This window comes from Ixodes scapularis, unplaced genomic scaffold (genome assembly GCF_016920785.2).
Source record: "Ixodes scapularis isolate PalLabHiFi unplaced genomic scaffold, ASM1692078v2 PGA_scaffold4__175_contigs__length_147842914, whole genome shotgun sequence".
In the NCBI taxonomy this organism is placed as follows: domain Eukaryota; kingdom Metazoa; phylum Arthropoda; class Arachnida; order Ixodida; family Ixodidae; genus Ixodes; species Ixodes scapularis.
In genome coordinates, this window is record NW_024609879.1 from 65,667,638 (window position 1) to 65,692,756 (window position 25,119).

Here is a 25,119-nt window from a genome sequence, read left to right on the forward strand (position 1 = left end):
ATAAACATGGGTGTGTAGTAATTAAAAAAATGCAAGAAAAAAGTCCTCTAAGATGCCACAAAATGTTTGATGTTTTATGTAGGTGATCATTTAAAACTAAAAGGCAACAAATCGAGCTTACGCTTCGTCCGTCTGTGGCACTCATTTTTCATAGAGGTGACTGAAATATCTTGCGGGACCTCATTACTAGACTTGAGTGCAGTGGCGTAGCTAGACCATCTGGCACCCGGGGCCCTTAGGTCTTTTGTCACCCCCCCCCCCCCCCCGCTCCCTGATACCGCAAAGCTAAACGCCATAACCGCGACGCGAGGTCACGCAGCGATAATGAAATAATAAATACAGGGTTAGCCAGCAAACAGTGTTTTTTTTTTTAATTTAGCTATGTACACATAACGAGGACACATGAAGTTTTTTTGGTTTTTTTTTATATTGAGCATTTGTGTCACGAAAGCTGAACATTCAATTTCTTCATAAGTTCTTTCGCCGACACTTGGCTTCTGCAAAGTTATTGATTACTGTTGTAAAATTTATGTTTTTGACACATTCTTTTTCTATGTACAGTATCGACAGGTTTGAGAGCCTTTCATCGCTCATGGTGGAGCGCAGAGACGTTTTGATTAGCTTTAGCTTGGAAAAGTTCCTTTCGCATGAGGCAACTGAAACACAAATGGTGAGGAACAAGCGAAATATAACAGTCAGGTTTGGAAGGGTCTCGAAAAAGCTCCATTTGGCATAAATTCTAGAAACTGCTTTGCATTCCAAGTTTTTGTCTCATTAGGATGCTTCCCAGCGGCTTTCAGGTGCCTTCGCAGTCGGATGATCTCCATAACGATTTCGTCATCATGACCGGTGAACTCGTCATAAACTTCAGTGAGGCTTGGTGTCAATGTCCGAAGCGTTTCCTCGGTCTCAAGTACTATAGAAGCAGGCTCAATGACGCAGAAAACCGACGTCACTTTCTCCATAGCCTTTGGGTGTCCAGCTCTTCATGAAAACGGTCGAGACATTCAAACATTGCCCTTTTGATTTGCTCTGTTAACGTCAGGCCAGCGTCCGCTGCTCTTTCACCAGGCATCTTCCTGTGATATCTGATTCTTGCTAGTGTCTCTATACCCATTTCCCCGCATTTTGCTGTGCTTGGGCAATTTCGCTTTCTACCACCTTGACGCGCTGCTCTTGCAGGAATATCTTTAAAGATCTGAGCTTCAGGGTGCAGTGCTGAAGGCTGATTCCTGCCGTCCGCAAGTATTTATGTGTTTGGTTGACTTCTTGCAAGACTTCAGACCAGAAATAAAGGAAACTCAAAAAAGAAAAATCGGATGCAGGAGTAACCAAGCTCAATGCACCCCTCCTTGCCAGAACACTACGTTGTGACCGCCTCCCGACGGCGAGCGACGCGCTTCTAGAACTTACGGCGGGGTCAAAGGGCGAGGGAGCTTGCTGAGCAGAAGCCTTTTGCCAGCACCTCCTCTCGGCACTTCCCCCTCGGGGCGAGGGAGACGACACGTTGAGAGTTCACCCAACACGTTTACACCCTCCCCACGACTCCCTTCGTGTGATTTCTTTCTTTTTCGTCTGGCGCCTCTCTTGCTGTCTCGGCGTAGTCAGGCCGTGGTCGGCGCAAGCCAGCGGCGTGTTGCGCTGGGCTTGGCGTAGACTAGGTGGCGTTGGCTCGGCGTGCCCGGGTACAGCTCTTCCTCAAGTGCTCCCGCACTTTCCGCGCTTGTTTTTTCCACCGGTGCGCGATGACTTTGCGTGAGCCAAGTCAGTTTTGCGACTCTGCACCAGACACGTTCGTGATGGAAGAGTGATGACCTCATGCGTCTACACATTCTTTGCCACTTACGAACCAGTCAAGCCGGGGGAGGGGGGCAGATTGCCGCCATAAGTGGCAGCCCCCCTCGTGACTGAGACTCCTGGTACCCGGGGCCCACGACCCCCCGGCCCCCTCCCCCCCCCCCCCCCCCCCCGTTACTACGCCACTGCTTGAGTGCCTTCTGTGTGGCAAGACGAATTACTTTAACAATACACTGCGACATCGCCTGGACAGGTTCAATCTTTGCCTGACGACTGAAGTCCTGTATAAACTTAAAGTAAGTCATGCGTGCGTGCTATAGAATGTTGATATTAAATTTGAAGAACACTTCTAACCTGGGCCCACTATAAATAATTTCAAATGTTCACTTTATTTATACTTTTATTCAAAATATTTATCTCTGTTGTATCAAGCACAAGGCATGTGCTGCACTGCATCTGTTTAGAGCACTCGGTGCACGAAGTATATGCCTTCATGTGCCTAGTTTGAAACATGCTGTTTGTTATCATGGCTCTTAATGCCCAATATTCTTCAAAGCAGGGCTATGAGCAGAATGCATACCCTCATAGCATCCATAAGGCATGGGTAAGCCTCCCGGATGGGCTCAATGCCCATCAATACCAGGTCTCGCAACCTCTTGCTGGCGGTCACATCCATTCAGTTGCCTTTTAGAACTTCATCGGGTGCCACCTTCCGTCCTTCAATGTGCAGCCACTGCTCATGTGCCGCAAGGCTGCTCGAATCCTCGGCCTTCGGAGGCAAAGTAAAGATGGCCTGTAGCATAATACTTTATCATTTCACATTAAATTTGCAAGCGATTTACCTCATAGCCGAAAATCGATAGAAATCTATCGATTTTCCTGACAGCTAATTAGAAAAGAGCAGTAGTGTCTTTACATCTAAATATATGCTACTATAGCACTTATTTTCACGCCAGAAAAGAACAAAAACAAGCGTTTTGCACATAGTTTATGCGCAGCGCAAAGTAGCCCCTGCTATATGTGGCTGTTGGAGAACAAAAAGTCATGTTCCTACGTTTGAAAGATTTACGTTTTAATAAAACAACTAATCACCAACCTTATTTGCGTATAAAAGTATCTCGATCCGCCGCAATATTAAAAGAATTTGTGTGGACGCGGAAGTTTTTTGCTAGAATTTTAAAGTTAGAAAAGTAGAGAATTTCTTAGGGTAAGAAGTGAAAAAAAATCGAACAATCGGCAATCCTATTAATGTAAAAAGTCCAAAAATTTGACAGCCGTTGAACATTTTAGGGAAAAATTCAAAAGATTAAAAATTCGAAAATATTTGGTTCGAAAAAAGTTGGCAGCAACTGTGCTCGTAAAGTCCGCCTAAGATTGGTTTGTGCAAATTCACTTGGACTTTTTAAATCTCCTGTAAGCCGATCAGTTGTCTCTAACTTGTTGCATAGTTTTGTGGATATTGCCGCGCACGCAGCTGACCAAGTAGGCAGTGTGCCCGTGGCCTAGCGGTCATCGTGTTTGGTTCCTACGCAAAGGGCCACGGTTCGACTCCTGGCAACGTAACTCACCGTAACTCACCGTAACTCACGCTTCTAGTAAATTCAAGAACCCTATTGCATATATCCGAGGTCCGAATGTTCTAGGCGCCAAATGTTTTGCGCCGAATGTTCCAGAAGACAACGCGTTTACATAAGGGGCTCCGCTTGGCGAACCGGTGTGTTTCGCTTCAGTGTTCGATCCTGCTGTTTTGCTACCATCGACGCCTGTGACGCTAGTGTTTTTGTATTTTGTTTTTGGACACAAGTTTGCCCCATTAAATGTTTAGTTTGCTTCAGTTTTCGTTGCCTCATCAATTGTCATTCGTGATATTTTGGTGGAGATGCAAGTAACGCATTCTATATGCTTTTGAAACGTACCCCTCAGACGATCTGTCTGGCACAACCTTTCTTAAACCCCGGAAAGCTGAGCACCCAGGGACAGCCTCCTGAATTTGGTCTTCTGCTGGACAAGCCCAAGTTGAAGAAGACGATGATGGCCGACCAGTTGCAGACCCCAGCCGCTTCCACAATCGTTTGCCTGCCTGTCGCACAGCGGACGGCTGCTCGGTTCCATGGCGTGCAATATGAAAATGTCGAAGACTGGATCGACCAGTACGAATGCGCTGCCCACCACAATGCCTGGACCGACGAGCAGCGTCTGCACAACGTCTATTTTTTGCCTGAGGGGACTGCCAAGCACTGGTTTAAAAACCATGACTCCTCTTTGACATCGTGGTACATTCTCACGAGCGAGCTGAAGGGCGCATTTATCAACCACCACAGCTGAGAGATAGTTGAGGATCTACTGCGAACCAGAACCCAGGGCCCCAACGAGACTACCACCGGCTTCATGGAGGAAACTCTGCGCCTGAGCGCCCGCACCGACCCTCGAAATACAGAAGAGAAGAAGCTATTAATCCTTATGCGGGGCGTGAGAGACAAAATTTCCGGCGGCCTTGACCGCAACCTTCCAACAACAGTTGAAGATATAGTCACCGAGGCGATGAACATTGAGAGTGCCCTACAAGCCTGAGCCAGTAACTACCAGCGACCACCCGGCCTCGCTGCCTTCGTGCCGTCAAGCTACGACCTGGGCTCCAGCATCCCAGCCATTTGGCAGATCATCCGTGACGTTGTTCGGGAAGAGCTTCGAAAGCTTCTACCTGCCGCTGACCGACCAGCTTCCCTTTCTATCGCCGAGGCCGTGCGGGAAGAAGTCCAGAAAGCCATCCAACCAAAGGCACTCGTCTTTGTGGCAACCCCCGAGGAACCCACATTGACTTACACCGCAGTGGCCCGACGGTCACCGCCTCCTTCTCGCATCTATGTTGCATCCCTCCAACGTCAGTCTCCTGCGCCGCAGCATGACTGACGCCACAATGACCAGGTCCAATACGCCTGCCAGGAGCCCCGCATATCCTGGAAGACCGACGTGTGGCGAACGCCCGACTGTCGCCCTTTGCGCTTCTACTGCGGGGAAGCAGACCACACCTACTGTCGAACGCATACCGACGACTCGTGCTGCGTGGGTTCCACCCTAACGACCCCCACCCACGTTATGGCGAACGCCTTCGGAAGATCGACGAGTACCTGCGACGACCTCAGTCCCCCGAGCTTGCGTCGCGCTGAGAGTTTCGGTCGCCTTCGCCGCTACGTCCATTTTCGCCGATGCACCGACCCCGACGTAAAAACCTGTAGTCCCTCGTTCCTCGCCAGGGAAACTAGTCGCGGCATCCCCTGGACGCAAAGTTTCCGAAGACGACCGACACCAAAATCCTCCACGAACATCGGAGGGCCCCACTTGAACGCCACCAGGGACCGAAACGACAATCCTGCAATGGTAAAGAATAACCTAAACGTCGTTATCGACGGCCATGACGCTTCGGCTCTAGATGACACCAGAGCACTTTACTCCGTCCGGAGTTGGAGGCTTTCCCAACGCCTTCGGGAAGTGACGACGCCGTGGGATGGCCCACTGATACGGACCGCCAGGGGACATCTTATCACGCCAGTCGGAAGATGCGCTGCTCGCGTCGAGATTCACGGCTAGGTGTGTCCGATAAAGTTCGTCCTTCTACAAGACTGTGCGAGAGACATTATACTCGGAATAGACTTCGTGTGCGAATACGGCATTGTTATCGACCTGAGAGCCAACGAGTTGAGGCTGCGGAAACGTGTCACAATGCCCGAGGATCAGAAAACTACGTCAGCCACGCCAGCTACAGTGCGTGTACTCTCCGACCACGTGAACTTACCACCATGCTCGAGTGTACCCGCGCCTGTCAGGACCGAAAAATGAATCTCCAGAAGAACTCTGCTGGAAGGTAGCGTCAAACGGCTCCTAGGAAGAGGAATCGGTGTCGCAAGAGGCATCGCGGAGCTCCAAGACGGACACACTGTTGCACTCGTAATGAGCTTTCGACAGGAGGCTCGGCACCTTAAAAAAGTCACCACCGTGGGTCACAGTGAGGAGCTCCCGGACCCAGCTGCAATCGCCGGAATAGCAGAAGACCTCTCTTCGTGGCCACACAAGACAACACCGCCTTCGCAGTTCAACGTCGATTCAACCCTGCCTACCCCACAACGACGACAACTCAGTAACCTACTCGCCAAGTTCAGTGAGTGCTTCTCCACGTCGTCAAAGGTGCGCCAAACGACGGTTTCAAAACGTCGAACTGTTACTGATGACGATGCGCTTCCTGTTGATCGGTCGCCGTACCGTGTCTCTGTGAAAGAGAGAGAAGTCATCCATAAGCAGGTTGAAGAAATGCTCGACGATGACATTATCCAGCCCTCAAACAGTTTATGGGCATCACTGGTAGTCCTGGTGAAAAAGAAAGACGGGAGTCTTTGGTTTTGTGTGGACTATAGTCGACTAAACGTTGTAACAAAAAAGGACGTCTACCCGCTGCCAAGCTTCCATAAAACCTTGGATCAGCATCGCCACGTCCGATACTTTTCGTCGATGCACCTGAAGAGTGTGTACTGGCAGATCGAGGTCGACAAACGGTATCGTGAGAAGGCTGCCTTCCTCACGCCGGACGGACTCTACGAATTTAAAGTGGTGCTGTTTGGACAATGCACAGCACTGGCGACCTTTTAGCGCGTAATGAACACCGTACTTTCCGGCTTGCCTATTCGAAAAACCAGCTTAAGCTGGTCCCAGCTTCAAGCTTGGTTATTGCTCCTGCATTCCCAGTTTGGCATGCGGGTTGATCTGGTCATACTGCTCATGCTGGTTGATCTTGTCCCAACTTCAAGCTGAGTTATTGCCCCAGCATGCCCAGTTTGGCATTCTGGTCATGCTGGTGGACTCCGTACCAGTTTAACCCAGTTTAAATCGATACACAGGATAAACAAGCCAACTCTCAGAAAAGCAAACTCTGCATCCAATTTATTATTTTTCAATTCGCGACCTGCTCACATGAGTTCAGATACTATACACATTATCGACTCTGGCACAGTACTAACCGACGCACAGACAGTATTTCTCAGTGGACTACAAACAATATTATTACATTTTGATTGCGTAATTTTTAACTTTAAAAATACTAGACACATGCCAAAACAGGCATTAGCAATATAAAAATATTATTCAAATGAAAAAAGTGAACCTGGGCCAGTGATGGGGGCTAAGTGGCCTCTCGCCTATTCGGCAGGGGCGAGAAAACTCGTGTGGCTTGGATGGCATTTGCAATACTCCTCAGCACCACCATCTTCCACGAGCGCACACACGTTCCAAGGCACAAAGTGACGCCTCAGTTGGGAAGTCCGACTTCTTCCCGCGCTAAATGAACTGAAAACCCGCTTCGCTTGCACCGCCGTTCAAGTAGTCTCCAAATAACCCGCACAAAGCCATCTTTTTAGAAATCTGCCCAAGCTAGCCAAACGTGTCTCAAATTCTCCGTTCATACCTCTCCCCCTCTTCCTTTATCGCACACAAATGCAGCTCGCAGCGCGGCTGAAGCACCCGGTCGTCTACCAAAAACGAGAGAGCAAGGAACAGGACGTGTCCTTGTCCCAGCCCAAGCCGACCTTGGCGGGCGTGCCCCAGCAATGCCAGTTCGACCAGCTCTAGCTGATTTTGGCATGCACGCCCCCATCAAGAACGGTTTCACCAGCTTCACTACTGAAAAAAAAAATGCTTAATTCAGCATACTGGCCCAATAGCAAACCGGATTATTGGATGGGCAAACTGGGAATACTGGTACAAGTTTACTGGGAACGCTGGGCCGGTATCTAACAGGATTATTGAATGGGTATACTGGGAATACTGGTAGCTTTACTGGCAGTACTGGACCAGTATCAAACTGAATTATCGAACATGGGTATACTGGGTGCACTGGTAATACTGGATTTACTGGGCATATGATAAAACCAGCCATACTGGTCACACAAGTACACCGGTTGTACGGGTTTCACCAGTGAAACCAGTACAACTGGTGGGTGAAACCGGTACAAACTGGTTGGCCCAGTTTCACCCTATTGAAAACAAAGGCCATAAACTGTCACAAAAGTTTATATGCATCGAAAGTTTTAAAGAATCCTTTAGTGGTTTTGTATAGGGTCATTCCATGCCAAAACCTTGGCGATATCGGTAATATTTTGGATGTGCCTGAATATTTTAACACGAATAAATAACATATTAAGGATTGGTAAATCCAGGGCTGAATAACCTTGTTTTGCTGAGGTCATGCTCCAAATTGTAGAAAATTTAAGGAAACCATGTTTATTTCGAAAATCTTACCTCGCCCATAACCTACTTTACCTTATCCTAAGAGGTAAACAACAAAAGAAGCCTTTTAGAATCTCCGAATATTGATTACAAGCCCGAATTTACCAAAACTTTGATATGTCTTATTCATATTAAAATTTTCGGGCATGTTCAAAATATGCTTGAAACACTATAACACTCTAAGTAGAGTCTGACTAGACAAGAAACAAAAAACATTGCGAGCTGCCTATAATGTATACGCGAGATATTAAACAAGGTAAGAAGTAAATCTGACTAGACAATAAAAACATTCAGTATGTGAAGCACCATAAAGCCCTAAAGTTAACACATTGTTTCACCTTCCGCGACCCTAGGCAATGCAGCGCCAGGGGGGTATCACGTGACGTTCTGGTTAGGCAGAGCTCAGGGAAACGGGACACTCTCAACCCTGGATTGGCTGGGGTGGCTGGTAGCGTCCGCAGAACTCGAATGGAAGGTAAAATATAGATTAAAAAAATTAAAAAAAAAACAATTATAGTGCGGTGTGACGCTTGTCGGTCTACTATGCCCGAGGCAGCGCGCTGTCTAGATTAAAAAGTCTGACTAGACAATCACAAAGATGAAGTGTATGGCACAATATAAAACCGTAAAGGTAAATTAAATTCTACTAAAATAAAAAAAAAACATTCACAGTGCAGTGTGGCCCAGATCCGAGAGAAACTTTCTCATGATGTTCATCTGCCCCACACGAACAGCGTGGCCCTCTTGGAGGTTGACAGCCATGGGGTTCGGATTCTGGTAGACATAGTAGCTCAAGGCGTCTGAAAGAAAATTGGATCAGTACAGTCGAGCCTGGTTATATCACACCCAGGTATTTTGAATTATTGTTTATATTGGGCAGTCCAGACATCCCCTTGAAAATCATATGTAATAGTATAGGAGCGTTGTTTTTCTGCATCGAACTCCCGCAGCGGGGACAGTCGATGTAGCCCTTAACTAGCCCTTAACAGCTCCGTTGTAAAAGGGAGCGGACGAGCGGCTTGCATGCTTTCGTATTCACAACTCATAAGGAATGCTAAGGTTACCTCGATCTTTTTTATATAAGCCAGTTTGAAACGACACGAAAGACACTGGCAAAGAAGGGGGAGAACGAGGGGCCCGGACGACGACACGAAAGATCCTTTGAAAGGAGAGCGGACGGGGAGGAGCGGAGAAGAGCGAGTTGTACCGGACGACGACACAAAAGATCCTGGGAAGGGAGGGAGGGGGGTGGCGGGGAGGGAGAGAGAGAAGATTGCATCACAGTTCAAGGCTTAACGGTCCAACATTGCAAGCGAACGTTGCAAGCAACCTTTGGAGATTTTTCGCATGAGCTAGCCCTATAACATATTATGTGTTAATGCGCATTTTGAATTAGCTTATAGCGTCTTCGGATAAATCCTATGAAATCCGAAAAACGCATGGCAGTAACTACTTTGCGGACTCTAATTTATCTGAAAAACCATGAATTTTGGGACTGTCAGTTGCACGAACCCTGCTGGCTTTTATATTTTCCTGGAATCCTCGGGCAAGTTGTAATTTATTCTTCTATTTTGATACCAACTTTTGTTTGTAACGTCACGAAAAGGTGTCTGTCGCTCTTTACTAGAAGAACGAGGTAGCCTCGCCATCATACAAGTTCTTGATGCTGGCGGCATATTAAAAACAGAACAACAAAGTTTTGTTCAAGCATTAGAGAATGCACATGATAAACACTATTCGAAAGGCACCTCTACATCAGATATCTAAATTTCGAAGATACACCAAAACATAAGCTGGAATAATCCGAGTCACTGCCCACCCCTTACTGCCTGAAATTAAAAAAAAAGTGGGGTGGGCCCTTTTTCGGTGGTTGAGCACAAAAAGGTGAAAAAGCGGAAAAAGGGCCGTTTTTAGTGCATATTAGCGCGGCTGCACAAAAGAAACATCAAACTGAAATCTTGAGTTAGTTTTATTGCTTTATACAAAAAATGCTCCTGAAAAAACGTTTTACTAGCGCGAAGTCCGTTGCTTGCATACGCGCTATGAACCCCGGCGATCTGAATGCAGCGCGACCGTTTCTTCCGTGAAGGCACGCCACCGCTATTTTCTCCTCGTTCGTAAAACAAAAAGAAAAAAAAAATTGCGGTGGCTTAGCTCGGCTATGCCAGGATATATCTAGCGGGAGCTTTTACGGACAAAATGAGAGGCGCTATCAAGAAGCTCCGGTGCCGCGTCCAACTTGGCTACTACGCAACGGAGGCACACAGCTGGGCACGCGGCGGCACCAGTGCGTCTGCCGCGGCTATGACGTCACTCCTCTGGAATGCGAAGACCGGCGAAGCGCAAACGGTGGCGGTGGAGCCCGCGGCGGCGGCGGCTCCGGTACGCCAGCTGTGCGCCGTGTGACGTCACTGCTCCTCGCGCTTGCGCAGACCGGTGAGGCGCTCGCGGTGGCGGCGGAGCCCGCGGCGACGGCGGCTCCGCCCCGCGAGCTGTGCGCCGTGTGGCGTCACTGCTCCTCGCGCTTGCGCAGCACGGAGCACGGCTCATTATGCGAGCCACGCGAAACTGCTCAACCTCGGCCAGTGTACCTCACGCTACAAAAAGAGAAGTCCACAACAAAATAGAAAATTAACCACTCGCAACGAGCGAGAGAGCGAGCGGAGCAAAGAGGCGACGAAGAGCGATGCTGGGAAAGCGGGAAAGCCGGTGATCGCGTTGGCAAATACTTTGGCGTCGGGCCAAGTCGAGCCCCTTGTTAATCGCAAGCTCATGCGCAAATTTCTTGTTTGGAGCTCAAAATAGGACGCTTTGCAAAGTCTGCGTGCGGCGTTCCAGCAAAGCTTTGTTTACCCGTTGGCTTTGTATAAACATAGCACAACCGCGGTCACGGCGTGCAGAGAGGAGCGGGTTCGCGGCAACCTCCGGCGGAGACAGATTTTGACGTTACACTCTGAAGTTACATTCTATGGGGCGTTCCCTTGCCTCGCGATCCCTCAATGGGTTACTGCTTGTGTTAACTTTCCGACATTTTTTTGTGTAGGTTGATTTTTTTTTGTAAGCAAGACAAACTTATTTTGTTATCTCCATCGCTTTCTTTTCGCACAAATACACTATGATTTCAGGGCCGCTCGCGAAGGAAATGCGCAAACAAAAAGAAGTGTCTTTCCCTCCATCGTTTTCCTTTTGTCACGTACTGTACGTCCTCGCAGTGTGAGGTCTGCGGCCGCGTCATTCGGGTAGGATGAGTTTTCGCGGATCACACAGTCCGCGTTAAGGTATTTGAAGGGGTTGGCGATGACTCGGTGTTTATTTCGAAATCGATATTGGCTAAAAAAATTGGGTGGGCGATGACTCTGGGATGGGCGATTACTCGGGATATTACGGTAGCTTACTTTTCATTGCTGCTGCCTTCCCTGGCGTCAGGGCTTGCTTGGCTACAGCTTCAACTTTGGCGAAGCGACGGCTGGCTTGGCCCTTAACGCTGCGTTGCTGCAGCTTCCCGACAGACCAGATAGACTTCATTATATCTTTTGTAAATCTTGGGTCAGTCGGAAGCTTCAGAAGGTGTCCCATCTTTGTTTCCGACAGATAGACATCATCTCAGAGATCAATTTGTAACAAAAGGCAAGCAATAATGAGGAAAGATTCTGAGAAGAAGGCAGGATTTTCCAGAAATCATTTTCTAATATTGGTCGTTTTCAGGACATGAGTGAGATGCTTTAGTCACCCGAATGCAAGTCAGCAACACACATGCGTGACACAGCTAGCCCTTAACAGCCCTTAGCCCTAGCCCTTAACAGCACCGCTGTAAAAGCGGGCGGACGAGCGGCTTGCATGCTTTCGCATTCACAACTCATAAGGAATGCTAAGGTTACCTCGATCTTTTTTATATAAGCCAGTTTGAAACAACACGAAAGACACTGGCAAAGAAGGGGGAGAACGAGGGGCCCGGACGACGACACGAAAGATCCTTTGAAAGGAGAGCGGACGGGGAGGAGCGGAGAGGAGCGAGTTGTACCGGAAGACGACACAAAAGATCCTGGGATGGGAGGGAGGGGGGTGGCGGGGAGGGAGAGAGAGAAGATTGCATCACAGTTCAAGGCTTAACGGTCCAACATTGCAAGCGAACGTTGCAAGCAACCGTTGGAGATTTTTCGCATGAGCTAGCCCTATAACATATTGTCACGGGTGGTGACTAATAAACAAGAAATAAACAGGAATAAATTAAGGTTTAATGTGGCGAACTTGTGCCAAAAATAAAGAAGGAGACGGAAGAAAGCAGAGCGTCGCGGGTGTCGAAGTCGGCGTGTCAGCAGAATCGAGCGCTAGGGCGAGACTGACTTGACAAGGTCGCGGGCCGCCTCTTATCTAGAGTGCGTCGCTATCTCGAAGATTCGGCGAAAGCGGCTCGAGCGTCGCGTGATCGAGCGAGAATGAACACGCACTTTCTAGAAAACAAAAGCAGGAATAAATGATAGAAGTTACGTGCGGTGCATGAATAAACGAGAACTTTCTAGAGGTCCGTGACCGAGCGTTGCTTTCTCAGCCCTGGGCGCGGCATTATCCCCCCCTTTAAAAGTGCATCGTCCCGATGCAGCACAAAAACGGAAAACAAAAAAACAAAAGGACAGCAGAATTGCTAGCCGGAGTTCACAGTCCACAGTTCACTCGTCGACGAGAGTGGAGAGTCCTATCGTTCGTAATACGGCTTCAGCCGGACGACATGCACCACCTCGGGTCGCGGCTGACGTCTTGCAGATGGGCGCGTTCCGTCGGGTAGAACTTCGTAGTTCAGATCGCTGAGGCGTCGGATGATCTTGTAGGGCCCAAAGTAGCGCTTCAGAAGTTTTTCGCTGAGACCGCGACGACGAATCGGCGTCCACACCCAAACTCTGTCTCCGGGCTGGAAGTGGACGTCGCGGCGACGAAGATTATACCGGCGAGCGTCGATATGTTGCTGGTCTTGAATTCGTAGTCTGGCTAGCTGGCGGACCTCTTCTGCCCGTTGAGCAACCACCTGGGCGTCATCGCTCCCGTCGTCGACTGACTCGTGCGGCAACATAGAGTCTAGCATAGTCGTCACCGCCCGGCCATACACCAGCTGGAAGGGCGTCACTCCTGTGGTCTCTTGCACTGCTGTGTTGTAGGCGAACGTGACGTAGGGCAGCACTTCGTCCCAGGTCTTGTGCTCCACGTCGACGTACATAGAGACCATGTCGGCGATTGTTTTGTTGAGCCGCTCCGTCAACCCATTGGTCTGCGGATGGTATGCCGTTGTTCGACGGTGTTCGGTGTGGCTTAGACGCAGGATCTCTTGGGTCAACTGTGCCATAAACGATGACCCTCGGTCTGTGATCAGTACTTCGGGGGCGCCATGACGGAGGACGATGGACTCGATGAAGAACTTGGCGACTTCGACAGCAGTCCCCGAAGGAAGGGCTTTCGTCTCGGCGTAACGAGTAAGATAATCGGTGGCGACGATTATCTAGCGGTTCCCCATCGTCGACGGTGGAAAAGGACCCAGCAAATCCATTCCAATTTGCTGGAAGGGCTTGGTTGGCGGGGTAATCGGCTGAAGGAGACCTGCTGGCTTTGACGGTGGTTTCTTGTGTCGCTGGCACTCATGGCACGATCGTGTGTAGAGATGGACGGTCTTCGGAAGCTTTGGCCAGTAGTACTTGTCACGAATCCGGGCAAGGGTCCTGCTGTAGCCGAGATGTCCGGCCGTTGGGTCGTCGTGGCACGCTTGAAAAATTTCTTCTCGGAGGCTGGCGGGGACAACCAGTAGCCAGGGGGTTTCGCTGGTTCCGAAATTCTTTCTGAAGAGCACGCCTCGCCGCAGGACAAAGCTCGGTAGGTCCCGAGAAAAGACCCGTGGGACAGAGCCTCCTCGACCTTCGAGGCTGTCGATTACGGAGCTAAGTTCCGCGTCGTCGCGTTGCAGTGCCCTCATGTCGGTAGCATTAACTGCGCCTAGAAAACGGGCGTCGTCATCGTCGTCCGCGCCGGAGATTGGAGGTTCGACTGGAGCCCTAGACAAACAGTCAGCGTCATTATGCTTGCGGCCAGACTTATTGACAATGGTTACGTCGAATTCCTGCCACATTAAACGTTTATTTATTCCTGTCTTAAAAAAAAAAAAAAAAGTCACGGGTGGTGACTAATAAACAAGAAATAAACAGGAATAAATAAACGTTTAATGTGGCGAACTTGTGCCAAAAATAAAGAAGGAGACGGAAGAAAGCAGAGCGTCGCGGGTGTCGAAGTCGGCGTGTCAGCAGAATCGAGCGCTAGGGCGAGACTGACTTGACAAGGTCGCGGGCGGCCTCTTATCTAGAGTGCGTCGCTATCTCGAAGATTCGGCGAAAGCGGCTCGAGCGTCGCGTGATCGAGCGAGAATGAACACGCACTTTCTAGAAAACAAAAGCAGGAATAAATGATAGAAGTTACGTGCGGTACATGAATAAACGAGAACTTTCTAGAGGTCCGTGACCGAGCGTTGCTTTCTCAGCCCTGGGCGCGGCAATATTATGTGTTGATGCGCATTTTGAATTAGCTTATAGCGTCTTCGTATAAATCTTATGAAATCCGAAAAACGCATGGCAGTAACTACTTTGCGGACTCTAATTTATCTGAAAAACCATGAATTTCGGGACTGTCAGTTGCACGAACCTGCTGGCTTTTATATTTTCCTGGAATCCTCGGGCAAGTTGTAATTTATTCTTCTACTTTGATGCCAACTTTTGTTTGTAACGTCACGAAAAGGTGTCTGTCGCCCTTTACTAGAAAAACGAGGTAGCCTCGCCATCATACAAGTTCTTGATGCTGGCGGCATATTAAAAACAGAACAACAAAGTTTTGTTCAAGCATTAGAGAATGCACATGATAAACACTATTCGAAAGGCACCTCTACATCAGATATCTAAATTTCGAAGATACACCAAAACATAAGCTGGAATAACCCGAGTCATTGCCCACCCCCTACTGCCTGAAATTCATAAAAAAGTGGGGTGGGCCCTTTCTCGGTGGCTCAGCACAAAAAGGTGAAAAAGCGGAAAAAGGGCCCGTTTTTAGTGCATATTAGCGCGACTGCACAAAAGAAACATCAAACTGAAATCTTGAGTTAGTTTTATTGCTTTATACAAAAAATGCTCATGAAAAAACGTTTTACTAGCGCGAAGTCCGTTGCTTGCATACGCGCTATGAACCCCGGCGATCTGAATGCAGCGCGACCGTTTCTTCCGTGAAGGCACGCCACCGCTATTTTCTCCTCGTTCGTAAAACAAAAATAAAAAAAAAAAATTGCGGTGGCTTAGCTCGGCTATGCCAGGATATATCTAGCGGGAGCTTTTACGGACAAAATGAGAGGCGCTATCAAGAAGCTCCGGTGCCGCGTCCAACTTGGCTACTACGCAACGGAGGCACACAGCTGGGCACGCGGCGGCACCAGTGCGTCTGCCGCGGCTATGACGTCACTCCTCTGGAATGCGAAGACCGGCGAGGCGCAAACGGTGGCGGTGGAGCCCGCGGCGGCGGCGGCTCCGGCACGCCAGCTGTGCGCCGTGTGACGTCACTGCTCCTCGCGCTTGCGCAGACCGGTGAGGCACTCGCGGTGGCGGCGGAGCCCGCGGCGACGGCGGCTCCGCCCCGCGAGCTGTGCGCCGTGTGGCGTCACTGCTCCTCGCGCTTGCGCAGCACGGAGCACGGCTCATTATGCGAGCCACGCGAAACTGCTCAACCTCGGCCATTGTACCTCACGCTACAAAAAGAGAAGTCCACAACAAAATAGAAAATTAACCACTCGCAACGAGCGAGAAAGCGAGCGGAGCAAAGAGGCGACGAAGAGCGATGCTGGGAAAGCGGGAAAGCCGGTGATCGCGTTGGCAAATACTTTGGCGTCGGGCCAAGTCGAGCCCCTTGTTAATCGCAAGCTCAAGCGAAAATTTCTTGTTTGGAGCTCAAAATAGGACGCTTTGCAAGCGTCTGTGTGCGGCGTTCCAGCAAAGCTTTGTTTACCCGTTGGCTTTGTATAAACATAGCACTACCGCGGTCACGGCGTGCAGAGAGGAGCGGGTTCGCGGCAACCTCCGGCGGAGACAGATTTTGACGTTACACTCTGAAGTTACATTCTATGGGGCGTTCCCTTGCCTCGCGATCCCTGAATGAGTTACTGCTTGTGTTATCTTTCCGACAAGTTTTGTGTAGGTTGATTTTTTTTTTTGTAAGCAAGACAAACTTATTTTGTTATCTCCATCGTTTTCTTTTCGCACAGATACACTATGATTTCAGGGCCGCTCGCGAAGGAAATGCGCAAACAAAAAGAAGTGTCTTTCCCTCCATCGTTTTACTTTTGTCACGTACTGTACGTCCTCGCAGTGTGAGGTCCGCGGCCGCGTCATTCGGGTAGGATGAGTTTTCGCGGATCACACAGTCCGCGTTAAGGTATTTGAAGGGGTTGGCGATGACTCGGTGTTTATTTCGAAATCGATATTGGCTAAAAAAATGGGGTGGGCGATGACTCTGGGATGGGCGATTACTCGGGATATTACGGTAGCACACTTTTCATTGCTGCTGCCTTCCCTGGCGTCAGGGCTTGCTTGGCTACAGCTTGAACTTTGGCGAAGCGACGGCTGGCTTGGCCCTTGACGCTGTGTTGCTGCAGCTTCCCGACAGACCAGATACACTTCATTATATCTTTTGTAAATCTTGGGTCAGTCGGAAGCTTCAGAAGGTGTCTCATCTTTGTTTCCGACAGATAGACATCATCTCAGAGATCAATTTGTAACAAAAGGCAAGCAATAATGAGGAAAGATTCTGAGAAGGCAGGATTTTCCAGAAATCATTTTCTAATATTGGTCGTTTTCAGGACATGAGATGCTTTAGTCACTCGAATGCAAGTCAGCAACACACATGCGTGACACAGCTGGCATGAACCTAAAGGGAGACATGTACGAACCGCTTTCTACCAGAAAGAAGACTCAAATTCCCCCAATGCCCTTCTTTCCATCCCTTTTTCCCTCTTGCCCAAAAGGAGCAGTCTAGAAGCTAACCCGCACCGAAAAAAGGAAGACTTTCGTCCTATTTTGGGCACGTACGTAATCTCTGCTTCTTTGGTGGCCTTTAAGGAGTCAACAGTTCTTACGTTTTATTTAGTTACCATCAGAAGCACTAGTACAGTAAAATTTGAGCAAGAGCCCCCCCCCCCCCTCCTACATTTAGAGATGATCAAGTCAAAAAAGGGGGGCCCTTCCTCGGATTTGGCGCTACATAAAGCAGAATGGCATCCATGTCGCAGTTTGATGCAAATGGCACAGCAGTTCCGTCACTGTGAGCTCTAGGAGGTATACGGTGTTGAGCCTTCACTATTTTATCAACGTGGTAGAATCGGCCCCAGGTTATTTTTAAAATAGCTAGTAGTTAAATATTGCTGCCAATCAAAACTTGGCAGGTCGTTAAAATTGTACAAGCATAAAAGAGTTAAAACTTAGCGCACATTATAACTTTGTCGAGTAAAAAGATTTAAAGACATGTTCGTGCTAACTGTGCAGCGCAGAATGCATTCGCGGACCAACGATGTTCAAGCTCACATAATTGCACCCTATCACTATGTATTCACATTCGGAGCAGTTTTGTCCCCTTGTGTTTGGTCTTTCGATGTCTCAACGAACAGTACGTCAAACTAATACACCCTCCTTAACAATTGTCAACAGGACGCCTAGTTTTCAGTTGCCACAGCGCCAGTGGGATATGCTGTCTGCTATATTCTCCGAATTGTCATTGCACGGTCACATTGTGGATTCCCCTTCACAAGTGTAGAGCAGTAAGTACGCTCTTCTTGCAATTATGTCAGACTAAGAATAACAAAAGGAAATGACTACTCCAGCCTCCGCGTGAAAATAGTGGTTTGTTTAACATCATCCGTCAAAGTAAGGGTAACCGATGTTACATCTCACAACTGCTTGCTACGTTGCTATGAATGCATTTGTCACCAGCATGAATGGCTAAAACAGTCTGAATCTTCGAATTAGATGCAAGCAACATACACCCCTCTGAATTATTGAACTAATGCTTTGAATCCAGATAAAAATTCTGATCCTTTGGCTAACGAACATTATTGCATGTGCAGCCAGATCGCTGCAATTTTCTCAGTCTGGTTATTCTTAGTGTGACGTAGCCTTTGTGTACCTACAATATCAAGTGCATGAAGACCAATCCACGAAGAACAGGGAAGTGATGGCACGGTTGACGTTAATAGATGCCGTGCTCACTTGCTGCCACAGCGAAATAAAATCTAGGAATTCTGTTGACGCTTCTTAACCAGGATTTACCAGTTTTAGATTTGCATATTACTTATTTCGAAACATAGCCAGACAACACGCGACGTCGGGCCAACATTGGCATTTAATGGGCAAATAATGCTCCAATGTTGGGCCAATCTGGTCATCGTAAACCAATATTGGTAGTACGTTGGATTATACTGGTCAACGTTGACCTGATTTAACCAACGGCTCACGAACGTTGGTAATCGATTGGTTTAGGCTGGCCAACATTGGCCTCTCTCAGCCAATGGTTTGCCAACGTTGGCAATCGATTGGCTTAGGCTGGCCAACATTGGCCAATCGCAGCCAACGGCTTAGCAACGTTGGCAATCGGTTGGCTTAGGTTGGCCACCATTGGCCTTTCTTAGCCAATTGGTTACGAACATTGGTAATCAATTGGCTTAGGCTGGCCAACATTGGTCTATGTTAGCCGTTGAGTTGCCAGCATTGGTAATCGATTGGCTAAAACAGGCCAATGTTGGCCAGCCTAAGCCAATCGATTACCAACATTAGTAATCGATTGGCTAAAACAGGCCAATGTTAGCCAGCCTAAGCCAATCGATTACCAACATTGGTAATCGATTGACTTAGGCTGGACAACATTGGCCTATCTTAGCCTTTGGCTTACCAATGTTATCATTAAATGGCTTAGTTCTTTTAATGTCCTGATCGCACACGCTGAAAGAAGTCTGTAGCTATGGCTCTGGGGGGGAACGATTCTTCTGTTTTCACACTCAGAGCAAGTTAGCAACTGAATTAGAGCGCTGTATGCATTGCGAGCTGTAGCGATTTTGAACGTCCGCGAAGAAAAAAACCGTAGTCGGTAGCAGGTTAAAAGTAAACGCTGCGGAGGAGGTCGCCTCCTCCCGATCTTTTGATTTACAAATATGGAAAGAAATGGGAGAAGCTTCTACCACCTGTCACCGACTATAACTAACACGCGTCTTCCCAAAACTGATAGTTATGCTCAGTAAATTCCACACGAAATACAAAATGCACGCTTCCTTCGATTTGTGTATATGTGTATACGGCAAAAAGCATAGTGCCTCGTCTCTTCTACCCATTTAGCGACGCAGCCGGTGAACATTTTCATAGGGGGGGAGGCAGGGTTCAACCCCGAAAGCTCCACCCGCCTCCTCAGTACCTAGGAAACGTGTGTATTGTCAGCTGTATGTGATCTTGAAACACTCAAAGCAACCCACTTTGCTGAGCCGCAAAATACGGCCTATAATTCAGACGAAACCGGACAAAATTAAAAATAAATAAAAAACACTTATATTTTTAGCAACAAAATAAAACCTTAAACAAATATCCAGCGATTGACTAAGCAATTACATGTCTTCACGAATAAAAAATCGCGTTGAATTAACATCTCGAACACCCTATGTTTGAGGTAGGAGGTGACATAAAGTTGATGCACATTTCAATCTGCAAAGAAAGGTTATCACGCAACATATAACAGAAGGAGCTGAGCATTAAGTCTGCTCGCCTAAAAATGACTTCAAAGTGCGTACAAAATACGGCAACTGCAGTAATGACTACGGTAGTGACAACGCCCGCAGAAATATGAACTGTAACAGAGCCAATGGGTTACCAACGTTGGCAATCGATTGGTTTAAGCTGGCCACCAATTGCCTGTCTTAGCCTACAAACGTTGGTAATTGATTGGCTTAGTCTGGCCAACAGTGGCCTGTCTTAGCCAATGGGTTACCAACATTGAAAATCTGTTGGCGCAAGGTATCAGGGTGCCTCGTTTTCTGGAACCGAGATTTAAAAACGATTGAAGTAGGCAATGAAGATCACTGTTGCCAGAAGGCGTCTTGATAAAAAGGCTGCTAGGAAGACGCTGTATTTAAATAAGTTATTCATAAATTAAAACTAATTGGCAAACTTTATTAAATACTTATTTGAGGGAAAAGGTGTCAATTGAAAAGTTGTATTTTGAATAGATTCTTGATGAAGAAGTTTACAACATGGTACATCCCAGGCAGCACAGTTGCTTAGACTAGCTATGGGGCCAAGATTTGGCCTTGGCCATACTAGACTGGACCGGGACTGCCCAGGGAATTCGGTGAACAGCCAGCATGGCGTCTCACTGTATTTCCCGGGCACCGGAATTACAGGGAACTGCCACGGAAGGGATTTTCTTGGCGTCTTTTGTCTCTTTTTGGTCCGAGCCGACCAGGGTAGACAGGCCGGTGGTCACCAAAAAAAAAATATTGTAACGCGTCACTGTATTCACTGGCCTCAGGATCCCACGGAACTACAACGGAGTGGTTTTGGGTGGAGTTTATTGGCTCTGCAGGATTCTGTGCGCCAAGAAACTAGTGGCGTTGTCGCGAAGCTCTCTAGAAAAAGCAAGTCTCTAAAATCAAAAGATCAGTTCATGAGTGTAGAGTGCGAGCCGAATGGACGCAATAATAGAGTCAACAAATTGATCCCTCGATGACATTTACAGCATTCATGTCTCAAATCGCTACATCTGAAACTGGAAAAACCGCGAGATAATTTTTCTCTTTTTATTTTTCAACGTCACGCATCGTCGCAAGGGTTCACGTACCTCGCGGCTACTCTGCTTCAACTTAGTATGAACCGCAGCACATGCTACGGGCTCTCTTGGCCTATCAGGCGGCAAAAAGGTTGCGATGCTGCGCGGGAGATGCGCCAAGCACTGGAATGGCTCCGCAGGCGTTTGTAAGGTCTCAACGACAAAGCAGCCTCTTGTAACACTAGTGAGTTGACGGTGCTCGGAGTTCCCACGCTCATTTTACAGCAGAGTGTGCGCGGTCGGCCAGATCGAGGCGCAGTCGGTTCTCATGCCGGGATAGCTACACCGTTGCTCAGTCTTACACCGACATTCGAAACAACTCGCTCGAGGCTGCATGCGAGAAAAAAATTTACGAGTCTATAGCGCGATATAGTGTCGCTACAACGTGTAAAAAGTAGTCCTCACCTCGACAGGGGCGCTACGGCGGCGCTATGTCCGTCGACGCCCACGTCGAGAACAACAAAATACACATTAAAAACACTTTTTAACACTCGAAACAAGTGTTTAATTACTTAATCGTGAATTTTGCGCCACCTTAGGGACGTCCTATTACCTCACTGTTCTGTAATTTCCTCAAATATGCAGACACTATTGCTGATATATTTCTTTTTTTATTATTCTGCGATATGATAAGTCGTTACCACTTTCGAACCCAGAACCCCTTCATGTGTTGCCATCGTTTTGTGAGATTCGTGTTTTTTTTTTCTTTAACTTCAGCTTTAGGGATCTTTGCATCTGTGTTGCATTTATGATTACATGGTTTAAGAAATGGTACAGTTTTCGTTACATGTACACAACCCTCGCGAAACAAAAATCTATTTGCGTGCTGCGAAATATACGGCACAAGTTATTTCTGAGCACTATTTTTTCTGTGTAATTTCAGTTTATTTGGGGACATCGTGCGCAGAAAGAAGACGCTGTTTTACGGCGTAAAACATAGCATCTTCATGCCTCCCGTTTTTGGTTAACATTTGGGAAGGGCAGTTCCTTCGGGACTCCAAAAACTATCTCGGCGAGAACTGTTCTTGGCAGTGGAGTGAAAAGGAGGAGAGCCCGTGCACAGCTATATTCAGCGCCCAAACAGAGAGAGAGAGGGCGGGCCTGTACTTTCCACTGCATTGCCAAGAAAAGTTGTCCCCGAGTAGCCTTCGTACTGCTGTCCTGTTCACTCGGTATTTACAGCAGAGTAGACACTATGCGTATATTAGGCCAATCGTGTATCCGGTTACGGTCACGTGACTATAGTCTCCAAGCGGGTCACAAGGCAGAGAACGGCACCTGCCTGAAGGACACTGCTTGGTACAACACTCATATAGCATCCGAATAAAAGGTTAAAAAGCGCGAACAAACGAGGACAATAAAGAAACACGGACGACAGGACAGGCGCTTCTTCGTTTGTTCGCGCTTTAGCCTTTTATTCAGTAATGGACCAACTAGCCCAAACCCAAGTTTTAATGCATATAGCAGCCACTGCACTATCAACTTTGGGACGAACTCACAAAAGTATCCATTGACAAATCCTCTCGCCTAGTTCATTGTTCGGATGACCCTCGAAGATAAGCCTTTTGTGGGCGCACCCGCCTGGGGACCTTGAAGAAGCAGGATGCAGGCGAAATGCTGGAGGGAGGGGAGTGCTTCCTCCTCTCCTCTCCAGCAACCCATCTGCTTCCCCCTACCAGCACTCCTGTCCCTGGCTGCGTCCTGTGTGGCTCACTGTTTGAAGAGTCTTACGCGTATGTCGGCAACAGGCGATTTCTTCGAAGAAGTCACAGAAATTCTCGTGATGTGGTTCGGTTCGGCAAATGACAGCTTGCACCGCATCGTGTTGAATCTTCACCATCTCGTTTGTGTGTGTACGTGGTTGTTCTCCAGTGCCCATATTAACGAATATCTCGGGATACATCTTTGAAGTCCGCTCATTTCTTGGTAAGTGTACGGTAACCTGCTTGTTGGCAACGAGTGGCCGCTGTTCTACGGGTACTCTTCCAGATTATTTATAGAATTAGGCAGTGTCTATTCTCCCGGCAGCCGGGACAATAATTTTTCCGAAATCCCACGGAGAGTCGCCTCATATTAGCTGCCTAAATTTATGTAACTCCCGGTAGAATACTGACTTTCTTTTTCTCCCGGCTCTTCGTGGAAACACGTTTCATAGACAACTTTTCATGAACACACGTTTCATGCACAGGTTTCGCCGACACTAACATATCACCGACACTCGCTACGCAAATCGCACGCTGTGGGGAAATTTTTTCGCGGAGGTGAATATTCTGCCGGCAGCCCGGGAAAAGAATGCCAGCAGTTGCCCCTATTGGTTCTCGTATAAAACGAATCGTGAAAACGGCTATTTGAAGCTGTAGAGTAGCTTACTGGTAAAGTGTGTCTCCTACACAGCGGGACCCTGATTCAATCCACTAACATCGACAAAAAAATAAATGTTGTGCACGAAACTTCGCTGAATTAAATGGTATGGGACTGCGCCCTTTCCGGGGGTGAATGGAGGACATATTCCGGGGAAAACAAATTCCGCCAGTTTTGGATGGCGCTTGTATCACATGAGCATCGCGTGTATGACAGTCTGCGGCTGCTCATTAGAAAGATATAAACCCAATTGCCCCCCCGTACACGCCACTTCCTAGCGGCCCGCCGGTGGCCCGGGCCTCGCTGTCCTCCATTCACCGCCCAAAAGGGAGTCTCATAAAGCTTCGTTGACAACTTTAATTATTTTTTTCAGTGTTAATCGTAAAAAAGAGATGCCGTAGTTATCGACATATGCCTAGAAAAAAAGAAAAGTAATCACACACTGACGATTAAACCAGGGTCCTGCCGCATAAGAGACGGGCACCTTACCAGGGAGTTACTCTACAGCTTAAAATAGTTGTTTTCACAATTCGCTTTATACAAGACCCAATAGGACGCAACTGCCGGCATTTGTTTTTCAGGGCTATTGTGCCGGCGGCAGAATATCTACTTCCTTTTTTTTCGCGGTAGGGTCACCGGCCGGCAGACCCGTTTACGCAGCTTCGCGGCGACGCTCTGCGAGTGCTCATTACAAGAATGTTAACCCACGCGTCCCCCCTACATGCCATTTGCGGCGACGATTTGGGGTAACTTGTTACCAGAAAAAATAAAAAAAAAGCTAATCATATTTTGTAAAACAATCTGCTGATGAAACAGCGTGTCTATAAAACGATCTGTCAATGAAACGTCATTCGATGAACTGATTGCCACCGTCAATCAGAGGCGTCTGTCAGGAGAATTTTGGGGAAAATATTTTTCCAGCTGCCGGGAGAGCAGACAACATGGCCTAGAATTACCCCATACCTCCTTGCATTTCGCAGATCGCTTGCACGTTTGTACTGCTCTACGGAACATGCTGTGTGTAATAAACTTCTGGGAAATTTTAAGAGAATATTTTGTGTCTGTTTTGCTACCTGTTTACAAACTCATGTGCGAGTACTTTTTCTTTACGCGTTTCCTTCGTGTATTAGATAGGTTAATTCCGTTCGGGACGTTTTAAATAAGTTTGAGATATCCAACCTTCCAGACGATACCCATTCAGAGATAACGAATAATTCGCATGGGTGTCAGATGCTAGCTCGAGAGCGATTCATTTCAGTAAGCCCTTGTCAGTCGAGGAATGCCGCGGCTAGGCTTCTGCTAGAACAAGTGAGCCAGCACTGCCTTTCGTGGCTTGATCGCGTCTGTTCATTTGCTTGTGCATGATAGATTCAGTTACATAGTTCAGAAAGAGGTAATGGTAGCCAGTCATCCTTGACTTCACGACGACTTTGTTGAGGTTGCGGAAGAACTTTTAGTCTATTGTGAGCCAAACTCTTCAGACCATCGCGATGCCACAGAAACAAGTGAACTTATGTAGAGCCTTGGCCCATTCACAACGTGCTGCTTGGGAGTGTGCTTTGCTAAAACCAATATAGGTTTGAAAGCGTTGATCTTCGACCTTTGGATCTTTTCGTAGATGCCATTAGTGCGAAGCTAAAAATTGAAGAATCGGCAGCTTAAAAATGGTGCTGAAGTGGCTGCCAGGGTCTTGCGACAGGGGAGGCCGCAGGAAGAGGCGTTCAAAAGCCGTAATGGTTCCCCAGCCCCAGGACTCGCCCCAGGACCCTCCCCGGGACCCTCCCCAGGACCAGGCATAGGCTCCCGCTGAGCTTCCTC

The 25,119-nt window shown here is 48.0% G+C and overlaps 1 protein-coding gene across 1 annotated transcript; it reads right to left on the minus strand.

Moving 5' to 3' along the window:
- Nucleotides 1-8,736: 8,736 nt before the first annotated feature.
- LOC120844756 lies at nucleotides 8,737-11,646 on the minus strand. Its single transcript, XM_040216691.2, has 2 exons — nucleotides 11,466-11,646; nucleotides 8,737-8,870 (listed from the first exon to the last, which is right to left on the minus strand). Exons 1-2 carry the CDS (start codon nucleotides 11,644-11,646, stop codon nucleotides 8,737-8,739), a joined length of 315 nt encoding a protein of 104 aa, XP_040072625.2.
- Nucleotides 11,647-25,119: the final 13,473 nt, after the last annotated feature.